This window comes from Lepidochelys olivacea, assembly GCF_965140295.1.
Source record: "Lepidochelys olivacea isolate rLepOli2 genome assembly, chromosome: 9".
Lineage (NCBI taxonomy): Eukaryota > Metazoa > Chordata > Testudines > Cheloniidae > Lepidochelys > Lepidochelys olivacea.
Window position 1 is genome coordinate 56,610,047 of NC_140419.1, and position 24,365 is coordinate 56,634,411.

The 24,365-nt window shown below is 47.3% G+C and overlaps 1 protein-coding gene across 3 annotated transcripts; it reads right to left on the reverse strand.

The window, feature by feature from the left end:
- Nucleotides 1–301: 301 nt before the first annotated feature.
- Nucleotides 302–23,834, reverse strand: KLHL30 (kelch like family member 30; the record flags this gene model as incomplete). Of its 3 annotated transcripts, none has more annotated exons than XM_084639639.1 (7): nucleotides 302–761; nucleotides 5,093–5,238; nucleotides 7,308–7,496; nucleotides 7,879–8,034; nucleotides 8,839–8,925; nucleotides 12,929–13,088; nucleotides 23,061–23,834. In XM_084639639.1, the coding sequence occupies 7 exons, from the start codon at nucleotides 23,832–23,834 to the stop codon at nucleotides 510–512; spliced, it is 1,764 nt and encodes a 587-aa protein (XP_084495765.1). In that variant the 3' UTR covers nucleotides 302–509. The 3 variants fall into 3 exon arrangements, with proteins under 3 accessions (XP_084495765.1, XP_084495766.1, XP_084495764.1); XM_084639640.1 differs by having other exon boundaries at nucleotides 12,929–13,064; nucleotides 23,052–23,834; XM_084639638.1 differs by having other exon boundaries at nucleotides 12,929–13,077; nucleotides 23,047–23,834.
- Nucleotides 23,835–24,365: the final 531 nt, after the last annotated feature.

Here is a 24,365-nt window from a genome sequence, read left to right on the forward strand (position 1 = left end):
CTGGAAGCAGCCAACATGCCCGTGTGGCCCCTGGGGGGTGGGGGGACATGGCTTTGCATGCTGCCACTCTCTGTAGGCACTGCCACCACAGCTCCCATTGTCCGCAGTTCCCTGTTCCCAGCCAATGGGAGCTGCGGAGGTGGTGCTTGTAGGCAGGAGCAGCATGCGGAGACCCCTGGCCCCTCCTCCAGGGGTTTTAGGGGCATGCTAGCTGCTTCCAGGAGTGGCGTGGGGCCAGGTTCTCAGCAGGCAGAGAGCCTGCCTTAGCCCCACTGTGCCACTGGACTTTTAGCAGCTGGAGATCGCGATTGACTGTCAGAGGTCCCAGGATCAACCAGTCGATCGTGATCTACCGGTTGGTGACCACTGCTCTAATCCAAGGTCCACATGAAACATGAAGGCAAAAATACATGCAAAAATGGTGATAATTCAAACAAATAAACCATCACTTTGTCCTTCCAAATCCTGGGCAGGACCACTCAAGCCCTAAGTGAGGGTCCCAGCCTCTCCTACTGGACATGGTTTCCCAGGAAGGGCTCTGTCCACTTTGATGTATCCATGAAGATGGAGGAAGAGCTGTGGTAGAGCCAGAGGCACGGCAGGGCTCCCTCCCTTGTCCAAATATCTTTAGCACAATCATAAACTTCCATCTCCACCCGGTAGTCACCATCCAGGCCCTTCCAGCGTCCACCTGTCACAAAGAGTTTGCCTCCCAATGGCACCATGCCTCCGTTTTCATGCAGAGTGTGAAGCAGCTGCACCTGAAGGAGATATCAGTCATGATATAGGGCTATAGCTCACTCACACCACATCACAATATATGGAATCCAGGCTGCCTTACACAGGAGGCAGTCATTATATACAGACAGACAAACAGAGTTCCGCACAGCTTGAGTTCCAGCTTTGTCTCTGGTTCTTTACCAGGCGCCACACCCTGGTTGGAACTCTGTACTGCATACAGAAACATGGAGGGTCTGAGTAACATCCTGCAAGTAAACATCTTTCCATCTCCATTTCCTACAAGAGGAAAGGGGGTGGAAGAACAGGTTTGTCTTCAGTGCAGAGTTAACTCAGGTGATTGACATCCAGATTAGTCCAGTCTGGGTGTGTGCAGCCACACTGAAAAGCCACATCCCAGTTGCTGAGCCCTTATTGGCTCTACACTCTCTAGGACTTCTAGGGGCACATCCCATGGTTCTTCGCACTGCAGTGAACTAAGCCCCTCTGGGATTCTTTCCCAGTGAATTGTGGGAGAACTTGTCTGTCCTTCTGGGCATGCAGGGGGAATTGTGGGAAGGCACTGGAGGACTGTCAGCACTGGAGGGATTTATCCTCTGTCCTCACTGCAAAGTGGATGGGTTACCAGCCCACATAAAAGCAGTCCAAGTACTCTATCTAACACATAACCCAGCCAGGCTGGCTTTCCTGGGCTGAAAGTCCCACTAAACCCAGGTGAGCTCTTTTGGGGGTCAGGGAGAACTCGCAAGGAAGACCCTGAGTGAATTGCACAGGGCACATATGCAATAAGGAGACACTTCTGGGCTCAAATCTCAAAGAGCTCATAAGTGGAATGAGGTTCTGGGATCTCAACCCAGCTCCTAGAGGACCCAGCAGCATTGTTAAGATGTGATGAGACATCCATGTTACTGATCTGAATGGGAACTGCCATGACTTGTGTGCATCAATCATATCTAGTGCTGAAGTGGGGCTGGCACGTTGTTCCAGTGATGCCCTGGGGCCCAGCACTTACTGAAGAATTTAAAGCTTTCATTAAAATAAATAAATCATTTTCCAAATGAGCCACTGAAATCCATAGGGAGGGCTTCAGGTGCGGAGCACCTCTGAAAACCAAGCTGCTTTCATGCAGATACTTAACTGGGAATTTAGGTGCCTAGATGTGAAACTTTTGGCCTAAGTTTGTAGCTCAGATAGCTGTAAAGTAAACTTTGTAAATCCCACCCAATAAATACAGGTAGCTTATAACAATAGCAGCCTAATAGCCTGAGTACTGGACTAGGATTAAGGAAACCTGGGTTCTAGTCCTGTCTCTGCCACTGGCCTATTGGGGAATTTGGGCAAGTCACTTCACTTCTCTGTGGCTGAGTCTCCAGCTGTAAACAATAGAGATAATGATAGTTTGTGCATTACTGATGAAAAGTGCTGGTGAGAGCCCTGCAGTATTATTATTAAAAGAGCTCCCAGGTGTCCCAGAAACATCTTAACTAATTTAATCTGTCTGTGGTATTTCTATGGTGCCTATCACACTGGGATTTACATGTCAATGAGGAGTTAAATCTGAAGCCACTTACATATCATAAGAACATAAGAATGGCCCTACTGGGTCAGACCAAAGGTCCATCTAGCCCAGTATCCTGTCTTCTGACAGTGGCCAGTGCCAGGTGCCCCAGGGGGAATGAACAGAACAGATAATCATCAAATGATCCATTGCCTGTTGCTCATTCCCAGCTTCTGGCAAACAAAGGCTAGGGACACCATCCCTGCCCATCCTGGCTAATAGCTATTGATGGACCTAACCTCCATGAATTTATCTAGTTCTTTTTTGAACCCTGCTATGGTCTTGGCCTTCACAACATCCTCTGGCAAGGAGTTCCACAGGTTGACTGTGTGTTGTATGAAGAAATACTTCCTTTTATTTATTTTAAACCTTCTGCCTATTAATTTCATTTGGTGACCCCCTAGTTCTTGTGTTATGAGAAGTAGTAAACACTTCCTTATCTACTTTCTCTACACCAGTCATGATTTTATAGACCTCAATCATATCTCCTTTTAGCCGTCTCTTTTCCAAGCTGAAAAGTCCCAGTCTTATTAATCTCTCCTCATACAGAAACAGTTCCATACCCCTAATCATTTTTGTTGCCATTTTCTGAAACTTTTCCAATTCCAATATATCTTTTTTGAGATGGGATGACCACATCTGCACACAGTATTCAAGATGAGGGCGTACAATGGATTTATATAGAGGCAACATGATATTTCCTGTCCTATAATCTATCCCTTTCTTAATTATTTCCAGCATTCTGTTCGCTTTTTTGACTGCCACTGCACATTGAGTGGATGTTTTCAGAGAACTATCCACAATGACTTCAAGATCTCTTTCCTGAGTGGTAACAGCTAATTTAGACCCCAGTGACAGCTAAATTAGACCCATAGTGACATGGCTAAGTAGGTTTCAGTAGTTCACTCAGCCAGGGTGGCTGGCTATTACCGGAGCTCCACTTCCATAACCCCACCTCAAAATATATACAGGACAAAAGTGGCATAAGACCCAGCTAGGGTCACAGGCCCTATCCCTTCTTTCTGAGTCTATCAGTATCACTTTTATTACAGTAGTGTCTAAGCTGAGACAGGGCTCAAGGCCCCACTGTGCTAGGTGTTGTACACACCTGGAAAGCAATGACAGTTACTGGGAACTTACAGGCTATGACAGGTGGTGAGAAAAAGCTGGGGCAGGGGGGGAAGGGAGTCCTGACCAGAGCAATACCCAGAAGTTGCGGTGCTTACACTGAATCCTGACACCAGGACAGGTGGGTGGGATGACATGAAAGAAATAGACAAAGTAAAGCTGGGGCTGTAACTGAAATCAGCCAAGTTACCAGCCCATTCTGTCTGCCTGCTTGCCCCACTTTGCACAAGGACACTTGATCAGGATACCTTCAGCTTCTCCTAGACCAATGGTTCTCAACCCCTTGGGGGCCACGAGAGGGTTCAGGGGGTCTGCCATGCATAGCTGGTATTATACTCGCTAGGACCCAGGGCAGAAAGCCAGAGCCTCACTGCACAGGACTGCAACCCAGGGCCCAAAGCCCACCACCCAGGGCTAACGTCAAAGCCTGAGCAATTTAGCTTCACAATGCTTCCTGTGGCATGGGGACCTGAGTAATTGCCCTGCTTTCTACCTATGCAAAAGATGTTGTGGCACAGCTGGGCCATGGAGCATGTTGGGGGGGGCTCAGAAAGAGAAAGGTTGAGAACCCCTGTCAGAGATGACCGGTGTCAGAGTAGCAGCCATGTTAGTCTGTATTCGCAAAAAGAAAAGGAGGACTTGTGGCACCTTAGAGACTAACACATTTATTTGAGCATACAGCTCACTTCATCGGATGCAACTGTCAGAGATGATGCTACTAAAGCTGTGCTGGGTGATCCTAGACCTGAGGAGCACTCTGCTCTACAGGCAGAGAAGGAAGGAGAACTGTGCATTCTATGCTGAAAGAGTTAACAGACCAGTCCCAGAACTGGAACCAATGGGTGACCAATGGAGCACTGAAAGTTATTCATAAGCAGAAAAAAAGGAAGCTGAGGGAGGGAGAGACTGGCAGGGCTTTCTCTGCACCTGTCTGGAGTATTGGCAGCTTGGTCAGCTGAGCACTGACGCCATGTGAACAGCTGCAGCAGGATTTCAGAATGATCTTGTGTAACCCAACCCTGCAACAACATTAAACACACAGCTCCTTGAAGGCCAGCGGGGCCCAGGGAAGTGGGTTATGCCATGTTGCTTCCTGAGGCCCCCTCACTCCAAGTCAGGTCTTTTTGGGGCTCTGGGATAGGCATTTAGGGGGTTAGAACAAAGCTACCAGCTACCAGCTTCCCTTTGGCCGGAGAATCACTCAGAGATGAGAACAAGCCTCTGTTTGAGGGTCCCATTGCCAGGGACTCGGGTGGTAGAAGCAGCAATGGCTGGGGCTTTACTTTGAGCTGTGGGGAAATGAATTTGGGGGTCTCAGCTCACTGGCCCCTCACTCCAACCCCAGTTCAATAGATGGTTGTGGCAGACACTTACACAGAAGGAATGCAGAATGGAACTAGCCTCCAGGCCAAATTGCCCACAAGCCACAGAAGAAGTGGTCTGACCCAAGGCCATGTTAGTGGGTCAATGTGGAGAAGCCTAGGATTGAATAACTATTGTGACCAAGCCTTGCTTTCTCCCAACATAGGGTTATAGAGAAGGGGTGTCCTGATACTCTGGGTTAGGCACTATGAAATCCACATACATATCAAATAGAGCCCTCCTTCCAACATGGCACTGGGGAATCCATGTCCAGCATGGTGCACCCCAGTGACCCACTCCACCTACCTTCTGCCAGATGTTAGCATCTGGATCATACACATACACCTTCTTTGTGTTGTCCCCAATGAGGTAAACTGCTCCATGCAGGGAGGCACAGCGCGGGGCAGAGAGGTACTTTGGGATGAATGGGGATGCGATTACACTCCACACATCTGCCAGAAACAGCCATCATCAGTTAGTGAAAGTGCTTAGGAGCCTTGACTAGTAATAAAGTTATCACAGGGTGTTAATGAGTCACAGGGTGATAGAGTCACAAGGACGGGAGAGAGCAGGCTGGCCCACCATAGTAGCTTGCTGGGCTGATTCCCATATCACTTACACTGGTGTAAATCAGGAGTCAACCCATTTACATTCATGGCATTATATGGGTGTAAATACTCTCAGAATTAGGCCCTATAACTGACCTCTTACCATATGGGCCTTGGGCAAGGCAGTCATGAGGGGTTTTCGCCATGCATTGTCTGACCTGATTAACATTAGCCTGGCATGTAATTCACTTGTAGGGAGCAAACTGTGGTCCTGAGACCAGTTGGACACTGGCATGGATGTGAAGAGGCAAAAGAGGGAGCATATTTTGGAATTGTCTCAATTTATCTATCTTTGTGCTAGTTTCAAAGGTTAAAGCTTCTGGTGAGTCCATATGCGGTTAAACTGGGCTACAGTATTTAAATCAGCTAATGGAGTGAAGACACATCTCTTCTTTCACAGGAACTAGACAGCACCAGTCTCGCTTTAACCATTCTGGTGTATCATTTAGGGACAGAGCAAAGGCTGATTCTGGGTACCAGCTAACATAGGCTTGTCATATGACTCCTTTACGCAAGGTATTCTAATGCTCACTTTGTATAACTTTGTATAACTTTATATAACAGTCACTTTGTATAACTTCAGGGCAATGTATCTAAGACCTTCTGAGTAAGAGGATGGCTGCCAGTAAAGGGTTTCCTAAACATGTGAGCCACTAATAGCTCCAAAATAACTTTCCAGGCTCATAGATCATCATATTGTCATGTGCCACTGCCATATCATGCTGATGTCATATGCACATTTGTCCCTCTAAGACACATTTAGTGGCAGCACTGGAAAGGGAATCACAAAGGAGCCAGCACACCTCGCCTTCCAATGAAGAACCACATCAGATGGGGGAAAGAGTGTCCACATGGTAGTGGGAGACACAGGGCCAGAATGTGAGACCCTTACTCCCCCTGGGAAACAGTTACTCACTTGAGCAATATTATTATAATAATACCCAGTTCTTATGTCATGCTTCTAATAAATTGCTCTCACAGTGCTTTACAAAGGATTCAGTATCATGATCTCAATTTTACAAATGGAGAAACTGAGGCACAGAGAGGTGATGGGGCTAGCTCAAAGTCACCCATGGGCCAACTGCAGCACCAGGGGTAGAAGCCAGCTCTGAGTCCCAGTTCAGTGCTCTGTCCACTAGGCCACACTGCCTCCGCTTGCCTTCAATAGACCTAGCTTGTGTAAGTTAATACTCACTAGGGAGAGTAAGAGGTTCACAATCTGGCCCACAGTGAACATTTCCTGAACTAGAAGAGAACACAAGTCTGGGGTTCACTTTGGGGAAGAGATGATAGCTGAGGCTGACCCAGTTTGCTCATCCATAATACTCTAAATCACTGTGTAGGTAGCACTTTTACCTCATTTAAATTTGGTTCATGCTCACTAATGTTCTCATACTGGGTCTTATGAAACTCCATGTAAGTAAATTACCAGAGACAGTTCAATGTCTTGTACGTTTTAAATAACTGGAAATGGCTACATGAAACGGGCAGCAACTGTTTGGAGTTTTACCGTACCTAAGGGAACAAAGCACCAACCCTAAGCTGGTGGAAATCAGTATCATTCCATGGAGGGCAATGGAGCTATGCCAAGTCACCCCAAGTTAAAGAATTTAGGTCTTGACACAGAATGAGTGCCGAATTTACAGCGTCTCTCAGCAGGAATCCTTGCTTCCTGCTGCACAATGGGCACCACGTTCCCTGGCCCCTGATTCGAGATGAACAGGCTGACACAAACATAACTCACGCATCACACACTCACATATGCTCTGGTTCTATTTCATGCAGGACAACACACGTTGTAGGTGAACACGTTGATGCACGTGCACCAGGACTGGCACAGTACTGTTGGGAGGGACCTTTCTGAGGCTTGGGCCTTTGCATCCAAAATTCCTGTTGCTGTTCCTTCTCCTTACCTATGACAGGGTTGTAACACTGCAGTGTTAGTGCATTGTACTTGACAGCACAAGAGCCAATGAGGTAGAGCTTCCCCAGACATCCAGTTGCAGTGAAGTTGCTAACATACTTCAGGGCAGGGCTGATGGGGCACCAGCTATTATTATAAGGGTCATAGCACTCCACCTCCACCGTGTCCACTGTGGTCCCTACATACCAAGAGAGGAGACAGGTGAGAGGTTAGCACAGCACAGGGAGTATTATTTGCATTGCAGTAGCATCGGGAGTCCAGAGCCCCACTGTGCCACATGCTGTACAAACACATGACAAAGAGACAGGCCCTGACCCAAAGTGCTTCCAATCTCAGTACAAGACAGGAGACAACAGACGGATACAAAAAACAGGGAGCACAAGGAAACAATTTGACCAGAGTGATCAGCATGCTGAGCATGCTGGTCTGCAGGCTTCTCAGCAGGGGATCTGAAGGAGGACAATGAGCTGGCCTTATGGGTGTCTCCATACAGAAGGGCCTTATCAGAGACTGACAGACAAGAGAGAGGGGAGGTGGCCAGAGAGACGGATGGTGCCTACCCCCAATGGCATAGATCTCTCCATTGAGGACAGCACTGGCATGGTTTGTTCTGGGTTTCAGCATTGGTGCAATGAGTTTCCATGCACCCTCCTTGAGACGGAAGCACCAGGACTGGGTTGTGGACCAGGTGTCATTCTGCGTCCCCCTGGAGCCACCTAGGAAGAGAATAATCCATCACACACAGAAAGAAAATGTTGTAAGGTGGAGTCAGCCCTGCCCAGGGTAGTGGTCCTACACTGCATCTTTTGCCTTGACATCTAGGCCCCTTTACAGGCATTAAATTAAACTGTGATTTGAAGACAACTTTACAAAGAACACAGCACCACAGGCTGCTGGCTGCAGCTCAATAGAAGCAAACCCCAGAAAATAAAAACAAACTAATCTAAAGTCCAAACAAACAAAAGGTCACCAAATTTAAACTCAGGCAGATTGTGAGAAGGAGTAAAATCCACAGGAGAGAACCCTCTACTGAAAAGCCCAGCTACTGCCAGGCCTAGCGAGATGAACTTCAGCAGGTACCAACCATGGTAGATAGAGAGACAAGGGGGTCTCTCTCGAAAAACCACACCATCCAAGCATGAAGTACAGCCTGGGACATAATTAATTCATGGCACTGTGGTGTCATGGGCCATTCTTCCATTCATTAATTTAATTAAATCAATCAAAGAGCACTGAACTTACACAACCTGAAAATTGCTGAACTACTGCCCAGGAGCTATGTGATAGCACTGAACTTCCTCAGAGTTGCTGCTTATTAGCAAAATGTCCTCTGGATGCCATGGAAAGAGTAACATTTATTAAATTAATTTGTCATTTATTTTCTCTGTTTCATTAAACAGAAAAAAATACCCTGTGGGGCCACCAGCCCAGACACGTGAAGGGAAACACAAGGAATTCCAAAGGTTAGGTTCCAGCTTAGGTTCAGCGGAGGGGTTGGATGAGATCCCCAAGTTACATACCTGTGACATAAACATAATTATTTAGTGCCACCAGAGAAAAGCCCCATTTATTGTAGTCTGGAAAGTCAGGAAGAGCCATCCATCTTTCTGAAACACAGAAAAGTCATAAAGAACCTAAAGGCTTAGACCAGATCCAAAGGCATAAGCCACTACATACTTCCCACTGCTTCTGTCTTCCCAACATATGACCGAAATGCAAGACAACATGCCTCCTCTGCTCTAAATAACGGGTAGGATCAGAACTGTTAAAATGGTCCCTTCCCCAGATTTCCCTACCCCCCTCCAACACTCCCCTAGCTATTTGGCACAACTGGTCTTTAGGAAATTCACTGGAGCCAGATCCTCATGTACTGCTGCAAATGGAAGGAATATTGAACAGGAGTCTTTACAGCTCGCCAGTAACAAAAACTGGCCAAACTCCACCAAGTTTTTGCAATACATTGAACTGCACAACTGCCATTCATTTCACTCTGGATGTATTCTTGGAAAGGAAAGTAGGAAGCCTAAGAACAGCTCCTATTCTATTCTGAACAGTGTTACGCAGGCTCCCTTAAACAACACCCCAATATTCCTCAGCCATCTCTGCTGTAATGCTGTAGGAGATAGGTGAGGAAAGCTTACAAGTGTAATTCTGATGGAATCCTTTCCTCTTTTGGTATCCAAATGGCTCCACCCACAGTTCTTAAAGAATCGAAACTAAACTGGCCATTAAAATGGAAATCTCCTCATTCTGTGCGCCCCATCCCAGCTGGTGTAAATCAACACAGTTCCACTGACCTCATGGAGCTACACCAATTTACAACCAACTGGGGATCTGGCCCATTACCTTCAGTGGCATTACAATAATTTACACCTACTGGGGATCTGGCCCTGATACTGTAGACATGTACTAGAATCCCTGTGTCTGCCTCTGGCAGTCACCAGTGCTTTGAGCTTCCACCATACCTGTCTGTGCCACACTGTACATGGCGTGAGGGGAAACCTGCCCCACGCCTGTGGAAATCAGTTTGTGCCTGGAAGTGTGAGATTGCGTACACTTCTCATACCATGCAGGACTACAATGGCTACCCACTGACTATTCCACTGGTGCTGGAGTGTATCTCTTCTGTACGATACTGAAGCATACCTGTGTTAAAACTGTTCTGCTGTCTGATGGCCTGACCTACAGCTCACTGAAGTCAGTGGGAATCTCTTCATTGACTTCAATGGACATTTGCTCAGGCTCTTACAACATAGCACGGGGAGGCTGAGACCCGGCTATGTTCATTTGGCTACAGGGGAATTGTGTGTGTTAATTAGCTCTGGTCCTTGCGTACATAATGTTGTCAAAGTCTCCTGCAATTGCATCAGTCTGCCAGGATTATGCCCTGTCTCCACACCCAAGCTGCAGAAAGTCTGACTCATGGGCTTGTCACCTGGGGAATAGAGCTAGCATTAGGCTGTGCGATTGCGAGAGCATCAGCCTGTGGGGAAACCAGCTGTTCAGCGAATGACAAAAGCCAAGGACACCCAGAGCATTACATCACCCTGGTAATGGCTTCATTCTAGGATGAATGCGGCTGATTACTGTGCGTGTCTAAATCTCTGATGTAAAGGGTTCGCTGGTAGTTTAGCCCCTGGCATGGCCACGTTGTTTGTGAGCCACCAGCACAGGGCCCCGCAGCATGGTTCCAGGACCGCTCTCAGGAACCGAGGCCTCTGAGATACTAAGGAGCTTGCGGCTTGTTATGGACTTGGAAACTGTGACCAGACTCTCGGCACCCAGGCGTCTTTTTTTGTTTGTTTTTAATCTGCATTTTAGAACCAATTGGACACTAGAGCCGCGTGAGGTGTGGGGCGCTCTCATCACCCACCCTCCCAGGGCCAGTTCAGGCCTCCATTAGTGGCCCTGTGGATAAGGATGGGCAATAGTCAGAATAAATGAGTCCAATCTGGCTCCACTGAAGTCAGTGAGAGTTTGGCTGCTGGCTTCCATGGAATCAGGATCCAGCATCCTGGGACGGATATGGGGAGGAAGAGTCTATTTTTTGGTCTATGGGGAGACAATGACTGAGAGACTCCATTCCTTCTTGTGCATAGGGTCTGAATGAGACCCCTGTCTTCTCACACAAATGGCTTTCACACCTCCAGTTTGAAAACACTGACATGTAGTTTACTTATTTTAATCTCGACCACCACCCTTTACAGGCCTGGGAAGCAACTCTATTTACAGGGACATACCAACATCACCCCTCTTTACCAGAGAGGGGTCATGCTAGCCCTGATCATGCTAGCCCCTCCCACTTTCCTTTTCTGTCTCTCTTTCCCACTTTGCACTTCCTTCTTATGCACCTTTCTGCTTTTCCAGTTAATGGGTTAACTATCTCCTTAGCTCCCTAGCAATTAGCCCCAGCTTTTCTCAGTCAGGCCCTTCTCGGGGAAATTAATTGGCCTTCCAGTGAGCAGACTGCTAGTTCAGCTGCTGGTTCTCAGTCCTGCCACATGTATTTTATACAAACAATACTAGCTGGCATTTCAAAGGGGGGTTGGCATCATCCCCTCCTAACAGACAGAAAACTGAAGAGGTGCCAACATTTTCAAAGGTAGCCCCTGAATTTGGGCCCCTTTGTTTAAAACTATAGCGCCTAAGTGATGTGGCTGAGCCAGAGTCAGAGCTGGGAAGAGAAGGCAGGTCTCCTGATTTCAGGTCCTTCATCCTCTCTAGGGGACCACACACCATCAGCAAACCCACCCACACACCCCGCACAAACTACACCAAGGCACGGTTAGCTGTGTGAGTTCATCCTCTTGATCCTACTCAATAGCTTTGGACAGGTGACACACAGAGGCTAAGAAGATACCAGAACACATAGGAACTGGCAGAAGTTTCTCTCTCAAGCTTAAGAGAGAAAGACTGCATATCTATTGCATCACACACTTTGCCCACAAAACTTTTAGGGCCAAATCCAGGGCTCCATCTTCTTAGCACTAATCCAGCAGTGCACAGGGGATGGAGAGTGGTTCGAACAAGGCAGCGGTGTAAGACCTCCAGTAGACAACAGAAACTCCACTCCAATACTGCAGTTATTCAGCCATCTGCATCACTGAAGTCCTGCCTGAGCTGGATGTAACCCTGGGTGTAGCAAAGAGGCAGGTCTCCCTCAGAGATTGACAGTGAGGGAAGGCCAGACGCCCCCCGGTGGGTGGAACCAGGAAGGCCACGCTCACCATGCCAGAAGCACAGGGGCGGAACAGGAAGTATAAAAGGCGGGCCCTGTAACTCATTTGGGTAGCAGCTGCTAAAGGAGATGGACATGTTTTCCCCACTGTTGAGGCAGGAGCCTGCAGAAGACTTCAGTTACCCTGAGGACTTGCCCAAGCTACCAGAGCTGCCAGACCCAACCAATGCTGAAGAAGTGCTGGGATTGCCACTGGCAGTATACCCTGAGGAGACAGAGGACATACAAGTACACCTTGAGAGGAGGGTAGGAAGGAGCCCAGGGATAGCCAGCTGTAGTCTGGCTGCAGGGGCATCTGAAACACGATCAGTGTGTTGCAGTGGGATTCCTTGCTGACCCAGTGGCAGACTGCCCTGCTACTGTTAGGGCCCTGGGCTGGGATGCAGTGGAGTCTGGTGGGCCTGCATCCCCCTATCTTTGGCAGTACTCCCCCTCTTTAGGCCAAGAGGCCTGTACTTGCCTGTCTCCCCCCAGAGCCGGGTTGACAAATTGGACCTGACCTGACCCGACCCCTTGCTGGAGCCTCCTAGTCTGTGTTCGGTGCTCACCCTTCCCTGAAGTCTAGAACCCAAGACTGTGTTTGGTACCCTGCCCTGTCTGAGGGCCTGAGTTCCCTGACTATACCCTGCCTGAGGGTTGGGCTTTAGATTGTTTGGTGTCCTGCCCTGCCTGAGGGCTTGGGCCCCTGAACCACTCACTGCTCTACCCTGCTGAAGGGATCGAGCACCAAGACTGCAACTTTCCCATTATCTTAGATTGTTCTTACAGGGTATGGCCTCCCTCAGAGATTGACAGCAAGGAAGGGCCACACATGCGTATGCTGGGCCTGGCCTGAACCTCAGCTAGAAACAGGCTTGGTTTTGCTTGCTTACTGGTCTTGGGATTGTAAAAGGCAAAGTTCTGGGAGACTGGCAACTGCACGTCTTCTGCCTCATGCTCTTCCAGAGCTCGACCCGCGACCACCACCAGCACTTCCTCCAGCTTCTGTGGAAGGGCAAGTAGGCTCTTCTGGACAAAGGACCTGTTTTCCACCTTATAGGAGATAAAAGAAACATGTCACCAGGCTCAGCAGCTAGGCCCAAGCTCCTCATTCTCCTGGACAGGAGTTCTAGAATGGCAGTAAGTCTTTTCTGGTGGTGGGTGGAGAGCCAGGTGGCTTCCTCTCTGGCTCTAGTGGCTGCTTCTCCCTCTGCAGGAGGCTGTCTGCAGACAGTGCTGTATCACTTACACTCAAGGGCATATTCTCAAGCTTTCCTTGGCCACCAGAAGGACTACAAACCTTCTGTGTTAAATGCAAACTGAGATTCCAATGTCATCACGTGGCTCTGGAATCCAGGGCACATGCCTATGAGTTTATCCAGCCTTGGTGCAATGGGAGTTTTGGAAACGTGCATGCTGCCAGCCCAAAATCATCTACGTTATGGAAAATGGGATGGGAGGGGGGAGAGAGAGAGCAAAGCCTGCTGAGCAGGGAGTTGGGGGAGCCCCATCCACTGCAGCCTCAGCTTGGGCCAGCATTCCCTGCTGCCTGCTCTCTGCCTGACATGCTCCTTCAGCCCCGAGGCTGCTACAATTCACATTATCTGGGTAGAAAAATCACTCTGTCTCCCTCCTTTAGCCCTGTGTGGACTGACCTTGCTACTGCTGCTCCCAGGGCTCACAGTGTAGACTGTGTGTTGCATTGCTGCTGGACATCCTCCCACTAGCACTATCTGCCCAAGCAGCACAGCTTGCTTATTGCCTATTAACCACTGTACCTGCCTGCCCAGCAGCTACAGCTCTGGAGCCCTGTGCCAAGCTGGGTTAACCATGGTGGCTGGCATAGGTCCCTTCCCATTCACTGGGAGCATTTGGAGGGGGTTTCTGTGCTTGCTTATCCATTGAAAGCAGGTGCCTTTCCTGCCCACAAAGTCCTGTGTCTCCGTCACCCTCACCCCCGCTGCACTCTTCACAAAGAGAACATAAACGTCAAATTACTGTCTACTAGCCATCAAAGGAAACTCTTCCAGTGTCGATTTGATTTAAATCACTAGTCAGGAAGACTTGATTTAATCATGGATTTCTACATAAAAGTGTATTCTTGTTGGGTGTTATAACCTTAATATATATTCTTCACAACTCAGAGATATAGGTTTCATTTTTAGAAAGTACACACTATACATCTTAAGTGATTTATTTTGAAAACTTTTCAGATTAGTTTTACAGCTATATCAGAAAATGAACAATTGTTTGGTTATTTCATTTACCAAAGGTAATTTAAGCAGATATTTATGAAGTCATTGCGAGGTGAACTATCTCCAATTCAACAGGTTAATCAATAATATTTGGAGGATTTTCTTGCCCTGTTGTGTTAGGAGGAGAACATCACCAGACAGACATTTAAATTGTTTTAGTTAACTAAAACAATGATGTTATGTATTCTAGATTTTTTTTCTTCAACAGCAAACATATAATTTAACAAACAAGCATGTGAATTTTTGAATTTAGTTAAATATTCAAGTTTTTTAAAATCAGGTTTGTTTTTGTTAATTGTTAACTAAAATAGTTAATGAAATATATTTTAAAAAAACAAATTAAATCAACTATATCAGTTAACTCAATATGAGAAACTTAAAATGGCTTCTGCAACTAACTCAGTTGTCTTCACCTTCATTTTCCTGTTTGTTCATAATCTGGAAAAGAAAAACAAGCTTTCCTGCTTTTTCAGATCCCAAACGATTTCTCAATTTGGAATGAATTAGTTCAAAGGAAGAAAATATTCTTTCTACACTGGCAGAAGAAGCTACTGCTGTTAAAAGTGAGATTATCACTTCAACGGTCTCTGAATCCAAGTGCTTAAGTGACTTCCACCAGTTCACTGGTGTGACTTCCTTTAAAACATCAGCAAACATATATTTCTTGAATGATTCACCCTTAGCTCTGAAGTTTTTATAGTTGGCATTATGGAAGATGATTGCTGGATGTCCATGTCGTAGCCAACTCCTCTTCATCAGCAGTTAATGTTTGACCCTGGTACCTAGTATTGCGAAAAAATGAGCTGGAGATAGTGCTTGTCCCATTTCATTTTTTAATGCTTGTAATTTAACTCTGTCATTGCATATTTCCCCTTTTAAGATCTCATTCAGTTCCTTCCAAATGTCAACAGCACCAGCAATAAAACAGCGATTTCCCTGCACTTTGTTCAAGGCTACAGAAATAGGCTTCAGGGCGCTCAGCATGTGTTCAACATTTCTCTTAAGCCCAATGTTGAGAACTTCGGCTGTGACAGTGCCATCTATTTTTTCATGATTTTGTTCAGACTGTCATCAAATTAGGCCAGTGCTTGATACAGTGCTCAAAACAGTCAACTACTCAGTTCCATTGCACGTCTTGTGGGAGAGTTAGCTTGGTTCCTCCCACTTTTTTAGAGCAACTGCTGCAAAATGGTGTTACGGAAGTATTTTGCAATTTCAACATTAGCCTTTATTTCTGGAACACTGAAGTCTTTGGCTAGGAGGTGCATCAAATGAGCACTGCAACCGTATGTTAGCTGGGGACTCTCTTCATTCTCTTCTAAATTTCTTCTCATCTTGGATACATTTGCAGCATTTTCTGTGACCAAGCTGCGTACTAGACATTTGAATTGTTTTTCACAGTTTGTTATAGCTTTTACTGCTACTTCTTGTAAGTATTCTGCTGTGTGTGCATTTCCTAATGTATCAATTGTTTCTGTAAGGAAGACATTCCCTTCTTCTGTTGTCACAGAAGCACATACAACAGGATCATTATGGACATTGCTCCACCCATCAAGACTCAGGTTAACAATTTCACCCTCTAGACCTTTTGCACACTGCTCAATTTCTTTCCTCCAGTTTATCCAGCGATTTGGCTGCAACATCTGCTCTGTTCGGTGGACTGTATCCTGGTCTTAATGACTGAACCATGTTAATGAAGTGTGGGTTCTCAACCATACGGAAACGAGAGTTTGTTGCATAAACAAACCGGGCAATTTTTTCATCAATTACCTCTTCTTGTAATCTGCTGGTTCTTATCACAAACTTATCCATGGTTGTCAGGTCCGGCTCTAGGCACCAGGAAAGCAAACACGTGCTTGGGGCAGCACAATTCCAGGGGTGGCATTCCGGCCACCCCCTTTTTTCCCCCCTTGGGCACTTATGCTCTCGGAGGATCCAAAGAACTGAGGAAGAGGGACGCCTGCTGAAAGAAACATGCTAGCTCCAGACTGGATGCCGGGGCATAGACATTGACAAGAGGCAACATGAGCCCTTCCACCCAAACCCGGAGGTGCAGCATGTGCATCTAGTCCAACCCCCAGCTCAAAGCAGGTCCAATCCCCAACTAAATCATCCCAGCCAGGCCTTTGTCAAGCCTGACCTTAAACTTCTAAGGAAGCAGATTCCACCACCTCCCTAGGTAACACATTCCAGTGTTTCACCACCCTCCTAGTGGAAAAAGTGTTTTCCTAATATCCAACCTAAACCTCCCCCACTGCAACTTGAGACCATTACTCCTCGTTCTGTCATCTGCTACCACTGGGAACAGTCTAGATCCATCCTCTTTGGAACCCCCTTTCAGGTAGTTGAAAGCAGCTATCAAATCCCCCCTCATTCTTCTCTTCTGCAGACTAAATAATCCCAGTTCCCTCAGCCTCTCCTCATAAGTCATGTGTTCCAGACCCCTAATCATTTTTGTTGCCCTCTGCTGGACTCTTTCCAATTTTTCCACATCCTTCTTGTAGTGTGGGGCCCAAAACTGGACACAGTACTCCAGATGAGGCCTCACCAATGTCAAATAGAGGGGAACAATCACATCCCTCAACCTGCTGGCAATGCCCCTACTTATACATCCCAAAATGCCATTGCCTTCTTGGCAACAAGGGCACACTGTTGACTCATATCCAGATTCTCGTCCACTGTAACCCCTAGGTCCTTTTCTGCAGAACTGCTGCCTAGCCATTCAGTCCCTAGTCTGTAGCAGTGCATGGGATTCTTCTGTCCTAAGTGCAGAACTCTGCACTTATCCTTGCTAAACCACATCGGATTACTTTTGGCCCAATTGTCTAATTTGTCTAGGGCCCTCTGTATCCTATTCCTACCCTCCAGAATATCTACCTCTCCCAGTTTAGTGTCATCTGCAAACTTGCTGAGGGTGTAATCCACACCATCCTCCAGATCATTTATGAAGATATTGAACAAAACTGGCCCGAGGACCGACCCTTGGGGCACTCCACTTGATACCAGCTGCCAACTAGACATGGAGGCATTGATCACTACCCGTTGAGCCTGACAATCTAGCCAGCTTTCTATCCACCTTATAGTCCATTCATCCTGCCCATACTTCTGTAACTTGCTGGCAAGAATACTGTGGGAGACCATGTCAAAAGCTTTGCTAAAGTCAAGGAACAACACGTCTACCGCTTTTCCCCCATCCACAGAGCCAGTTATCTTGTCACAGAAAGCAATTAGATTAGTCAGGCATGACTTGCCCTTGGTGAATCCATGCTGACTATACCTGATCACTTTCCTCTCCTCTAAGTGCTTCAGAATTGATTGCTTGAGGACCTGTTCCATGATTTTTCCAGGGACTGAGGTGAGGCTGACTGGCCTGTAGTTCCCAGGATCATCCTCCTTCCCTTTTTTAAAGATGGGCACTACATTAGCCTTTGTCCAGTCGTCCAGGACCTCCCCCAGTCGCCATGAGTTTTCAAAGATAATGGCCAATGGCTCTGCAATCACATCCGCCAACTCCTTTAGCACTCTCAGATGCAGCGCATCCGGCCCCATGGACCTGTGCTTGTCCAGTTTTTCTAAATAGTCCTGAACCACTTCTTTCTTCACAGAGGGCTAGTCACCTCCCCATGCTGTGCTGCCCAGAGCAGCAGTCTGGGAGCTGACCTTGTTCGTGAAGACTGAGGGGAAAAAAAAGCCCTGAGTACATTAGTTTTTTCCGCGTCCTCTGTCACTAGGTTGCCTCCCTCATTCAGTAAGGGGCCCACATATTCCTTGGCTTTCTTCTTGTTGCTAACATACCTGAAGAAACCCTTCTTGTTACTCTTAAAATCTCTTGCCGGTTGCAAGCCCAAGTGTGATTTGGCCTTCCTGATTTCACTCCTGCATGCCTGAGCAATATTTTTATACTCTTCCCTAGTCATCTGTCCAGTCTTCCACGTCTTGTCAGCTTCTTTTTTGTGTTTTAAGATCAGCAAGGATTTCACTGTTAAGCCAAGCTGGTCACCTGCCATATTTACTATTCTTTCTACACATCTGGATGGTTTGTTCCTGCAACCTCAATAAGGATGCATTAAAATACAGTCAGCTCTCCTGGACTCCTTTCCCCCTCATGTTATTCTCCCAGGGAATCCTGCCCATCAGTTCCCTGAGGGAGTCAGTCTGCTTTTCTGAGTCCAGGGTCCATATTCTGCTGCTCTCCTTTCTTCCTTGTGTCAGGATCCTGAACTCGACCATCTCATGGTCACTGCCTCCCAGGTTCCCGGCCACTTTAGCTTCCCCTACTAATTCTTCCCTGTTTGTGAGCAGCAGATCAAGAACAGCTCTGCCCCTAGTTGGTTACTCCAGCACTTCCACCAGGAAATTGTCCCATACACTTTCCAAAAACTTCCTGGATTGTCTGTGCACCGCTGTATTGCTCTCCCAGCAGATATCAGGGTGATTGAAATCTCCCATGAGAACCAGGACCTGCGATCTAGTAACTTCCGTTAGTTGCTGGAAGAGAGCCTGATCCGGTGGTCTATAGCAGACTCCCACCACAACATCACCCTTGTTGCTCACGCTTCTAAACTTAATCCAGAGACACTCAGGTTTTTCTGCAGTTTCATACCAGAGTTCTGAGCAGTCATACTGCTCTCTTACTTACAATGCAACTCTGCCACCTTTTCTGCCCTGCCTGTCCTTCTTGAACAGTTTATATCTATCCATGACAGTACTCCAGTCATGTGAGCTATCCCACCAAGTCTCTGTTATTCCAATCACATCATAATTCCTTGACTGTGCCAGGACTTCCAGTTCTCCCTGCTTGTTTCCCAGGCTTCTTGCATTTGTGTATAGGCACTTGAGATAATTTGTTGTTTGTCCTGCTTTCTCAGTATGAGGCAGGAGCCCTCCCTTTTCGTGTTTTCCTGCTTGTTCTTCCTACTGGTATCCCACATCTCCACTTACCACAGGGCTTTGGTCTCCTTCCCCCGGTGAACCTAGTTTAAAGCCCTCCTCACTAGGTTACCCAGCCTGCTTGCAAAGATGCTCTTCCCTCTCTTCGTTAGGTGGAGCCCATCTCTCCCTAGCACTCCTCCTTCTTGCAACATCATCCCATGGTCAAAGAATCCAAAGCCTTCTCTCCAACACCACCTGCGTAGCCATTCGTTGACTTCCACGATTCGACAGTCTCTACCTGGGCCTTTTCCTTCCATGGGGAGGATGGACAAGAACACCACTTGCACCTCAAACTCCTTTATCCTTCTTCCCAGAGCCACGTAGTCTGCAGTGATCCACTCAAGGTCATTCTTGGCAGTATCATTGGTGCCCATGTGGAGAAGCAGGAAGGGGTAGCGATCTGAGGGCTTGATGAGTCTCTCCATCACATCATGAATTCTAGCTCCTGGCAAGCAGCAGACTTCCAGGTTTTCCTGGTCGGGGCAGCAGATAGATGACTCAGTCCCCCTGAGGGGAGTGTCCCCGACCACCACCACCTGCCTCCTTCTCTTGGGAGCGGTGGTCATGGAACCCTCATCCCTAGGACAGTGCATCCTGTCCCACTGGTGCCACGCCACCTGACTCAGCCCTCAGCACTAGGGACAATGGTGGAGGAAGAACTGCAGCCCCGGATGGGCCAGGAGAGGGGGGGAAAACAAAAACCGCCTCCCCAGGGCCCTCGTAAAAAGAAAATGAGGCAAGGCCGGGGGCGGCAGCAACAGGAGAAGGAAAGGAATAAAGGTTAAGGATAGTAGCAGGGGCTGAAATGGGGACAGGAACAGGGGCAGGGGACTGAGGGCAACCCCACCCAAGGGGGAAGAGGGTAAGAAACCTGCAGGGGTTGAGAGGGGCTGGGACTCAGAGCGAGGAGCAAACCCAGACCCCTCCCCCACTTCCCAGGCCACTAGCGGGGCCCAAGAGCAGGGGCCAGGGGTGGCATCTTAGCCTTGCCCCCAAGAAAAGTGCAGGACCCACCAAACGAACATCGGCCATATTGTCACATACTATAGAATTTATAATCCCTATTCCATGTTGAGATATTTTCGAGCTATAAAGTATCTTAATTAAAACTATCTTTAGATAGGTGTTTTTTTTTTCCATTGATTTTTATCCACCGTGAACTCTTCCCCACTGAGGGAGGCAGTTACTGTGAGTAATACTGCTGTGGTAAGCCTGAAAAGCCTTCGAGGATGCAACTGATCTGCAAGGTACTAATATATGGGATCAGTCACTTCACATGAGGTCCAGGTACCAGATTCTTGCCTTTCAGCAATAGAGCTGATCTACTTCTTTCCTTGGCTGCACAAAAACCCAGCTAGGTTTTGTGGTGGCTGTCCAAGGTGAATTATATTATTTGCAGCTAATATTTGTGTTAGGTGCAATTGCAGCAGTTCACCTTGATCTAACATGATCTCTAAGGCATGGGTCCTAGGAGCCATTCCCTTCCTTTCTGTGTATGGCAGTGCAGGTTAAGTGAACGCACAGGCTCTCAGTGGAGGGCCCTCAATGCTAAAATTTGTTCCCCTGCATCATCAATAGAGCTGGATTCAAGGTCTGTCTCTAGTATCCAAGATTTCCCTGTGGTGATCCAGGTGGATATTTGCTTTGGAGGAAGGTTCTAGTTCTACCTTTTGATAAAAGAACCAAAGACTGTGGGCCAACTCCTCAGCAGGAATAATTAAGAAAGGGATAGATAATAGGACAGGAAATATCATGTTGCCTCTACGTAAATCCATGAATACTGTGTGCAGATGTGGTCATCCCATCTCAAAAAAGATATATTGGAATTGGAAAAGTTTCAGAAAATGGCAACAAAAATGATTAGGGGTATGGAACTGTTTCTGTATGAGGAGAGATTAATAAGACTGGGACTTTTCAGCTTGGAAAAGAGACGGCTAAAAGGAGATATGATTGAGGGCTATAAAATCATGACTGGTGTAGAGAAAGTAGATAAGGAAGTGTTTACTACTTCTCATAACACAAGAACTAGGGGGTCACCAAATGAAATTAATAGGCAGCAGGTTTAAAATAAATAAAAGGAAGTATTTCTTCATACAACACACAGTCAACCTGTGGAACTCCTTGCCAGAGGATGTTGTGAAGGCCAAGACCATAACAGGGTTCAAAAAAGAACTAGATAAATTCATGGAGGATAGGTCCATCAATAGCTATTAGCCAGGATGGGCAGGGATGGTGTCCCTAGCCTCTGTTTGCCAGAAGCTGGGAATGAGCAACAGGCAATGGATCACTTGATGATTACCTGTTCTGTTCATTCCCTCTGGGGCACCTGGCACTGGCCACTGTCAGAAAACAGGATACTGGGATAGACAGACTTTGGCCTGATACAGTAGGGCCATTCTTATGTGTAAATCAGCATTGCTCTCGCTGTTTTTACCTGCATCCTGAGATGTGGTGAGTGGGGTATATTTCAAAAAGTGAAGCAATAGGTAAAGGTCACTCTGTTCCATTGTTTGGAATAAACCAAGAATGAATGTGTTATGGAAATTGATTTTTGGATTTATGGAACAACTTTCCACCTCTCCAAGAACTCAGACTCATTAGTTTGGTTTAGATTAGCACCCAAGAATCTCTGTGCTTGTTCAAAGGTACCCCAACTAATTCAGTCTTCTGGGAATCTTGTGAACACACAGTATCCGTGGAAGCATTCTGGCCTGGTCTGGTTCCAGCTGGGTTTGAAATATCCACCTTAGAAGTCTTTCCTGTGGTTTTTATGCCTCCAGGCTCTACCAAAATGCAGTGCTAATGCATGTGAAAATGAAGAAACAATTAACAAACTATGACAGCCTTCCAGGAGCTGGAGGGGTGAGCTCAAATGTTGGGAGAAGGTTTTCAGTTGGTTATTTGACCTGACTTGTCACCTCAATTTGTCTGTTCACCATTTACACATTTTAAATATAGTCCCTTGAAGGCTTTAGACAGGAAAGTGTTTCTGGTATAAGCTAAGGGTAAATTTAAACTGATATAGCTATCCTAGTACAAAAAGAAAAGGAGTACTTGTGGCACCTTAGAGACTGCTCAATTTATCTGAGCATGAGCTTTCGTGAGCTACAGCTCACTTCATCGGATGCATCCGATGAAGTGAGCTGTAGCTCACGAAAGCTCATGCTCAAATAAATTAGTTAGTCTCTAAAGTGCCACAAGTACTCATTTTCGTTTTGCGAATACAGACTAACACAGGTGTTACTCTGAAACCTATCCTAGTACAACGCTCCTCCTATCCCACCATTCCTGGGCAGACACTCTCATTCTAGGACAAGAGGAGCCTTTATCCTATTAAACTTGGGCAGGAGGTTAAACTAAACCAAAAAAGGCCACTTATCTACCGGACTAGGAGTGTCCTCAAAGTGGGCTATAGTAGTGCGACTATAACTGGTAGACCCTTCCCAGGCAGGGAAGCTAGGAATGGCTGTGGTCACTGAGTGGGAATGGATTGGGGTAAAGCTCCTACAGAGCCTACAGTGGATTTCTGCACTGAGCTGGAAGAGGCTTGGCTACAGAGATGATTTAGGGGCCTCTGAGCCTGCACTGGATTCCTGTGCCTCGCTGACTCTGGGAAAAGCCCCACTTCCCTCTGCTGGCCTTTAGGGCATCTCCCTCAGCATTTCTATAGCACCTTCTAAAGCACATTCACCATCAGAGTGGAAAGGTAGTCTGACTTGGACTCTCACACCTAGGAATCTAGTTGCACACTGATGCAGATCATTTTCCCCCTGGCAACCTCCCTCCAGGACAGAAGCTCCATCTATACAGGGCCATTCTGATACCTTACAGCACTGACCGTGCTTCGGTATCTGGAGATGACAGCCTTGCAAGCTTCCGAATCCTGGATCAGCGGCTCAAATGAGAGCAGGTTCTGCAGGTACTGGTCTGGGAGTGAAACCAAGTGCACCAGGTCTAGGAGCTCCGGCAAGTGCTTGGCTCTAGATGCTTCATCATACCTCACCCACCTAAGCACAGCTTCAGCTAGGCTCTGTTCTTCCTGTACCTGCAGCAGGTCATTGGACAAGTAGATTACAAGCCTCTCCTTGGATAGCTGGAGAAACTCCTCCTGGTGTGATACAGCCTCAAAATTCTCCTGCAGGAAAGCCCAGGCCTTTGAAGACACCTCTGGGCAGCCATGGTTCTCCCCAAACGCACAGATGCCCAGGCAGTTGGTTGCATCCATCTGCTGTCTCAGGTAGCGGCTGCAGACTTTCCGTATGGTGGAGAAATGGAGCTGGTTGGAGGTCCGGATTAGCGCCTCCACATTCCCCTGGTTGATGGTGATCTTTCCTGTGTAAGCAAAGTCGATCAGAGTCTCCATGACAACAGGATCCACCTCTTTGATCTCCACACGGGCTGAGATGCTCTCAATAAAGTCGCCAGTGAACATGGCATTGAAGTAGTGGCTGCAGAGGGCCAGGATGCCACGGTGGCAGGGGAACTCATGCCCACCCACAAGCAGCGTGATGTCGGAGAGCTTCGGATTGGAGCGCAGGCTCCGCAGGCCTTCCAAGATGGCCTGGGGGTGGGATGGGAGGGAGAAATCGAAGTCATCAACGTTCCTCACCATGGTGCTGTCCTCTGGTAAATCCCACTCCTTTTTTTGGGGCTCTAACATGGAAACTCCACTCTGCTTAATAAGCAATGAAAGAGGGGAATGAATAATTGGCTGGTTGCCCTGAAAGGGAAGGTCAGTAATAACTGTCTCCTCCCAGCACCAATGGGTGTTCATAAAGGCTGATTCTCCCAAAAAACTTATAGGCACAAGCAGGATTGATGACGAGTGCTTCTGTGACTTGTGTGTCAATGCCCTCATCTCCCTCACGTCCCTCCACAAAGCACATGTCTCCAGAGGTTCCAGGCTCATAGGTGTGTACCTCAGAGCACTTCCCCTTGCTGGACTAAGTGCCTCTATCCTGCAGCCCCTGACATCACTGACTGTCTCCTGTTGGGAACCAATTTCTAGCTCCTCTTAGAAGGAGGAGAGAATCTGATTGAATGAAACATATTTTCAGGGGCCTGTGTGGCTTTTCCCCCAGGCTTCCCCCTCCCAATAAACAGCTGCAAAACTAGCCCATTTTCCTCCTCCAAAACCCTCCTT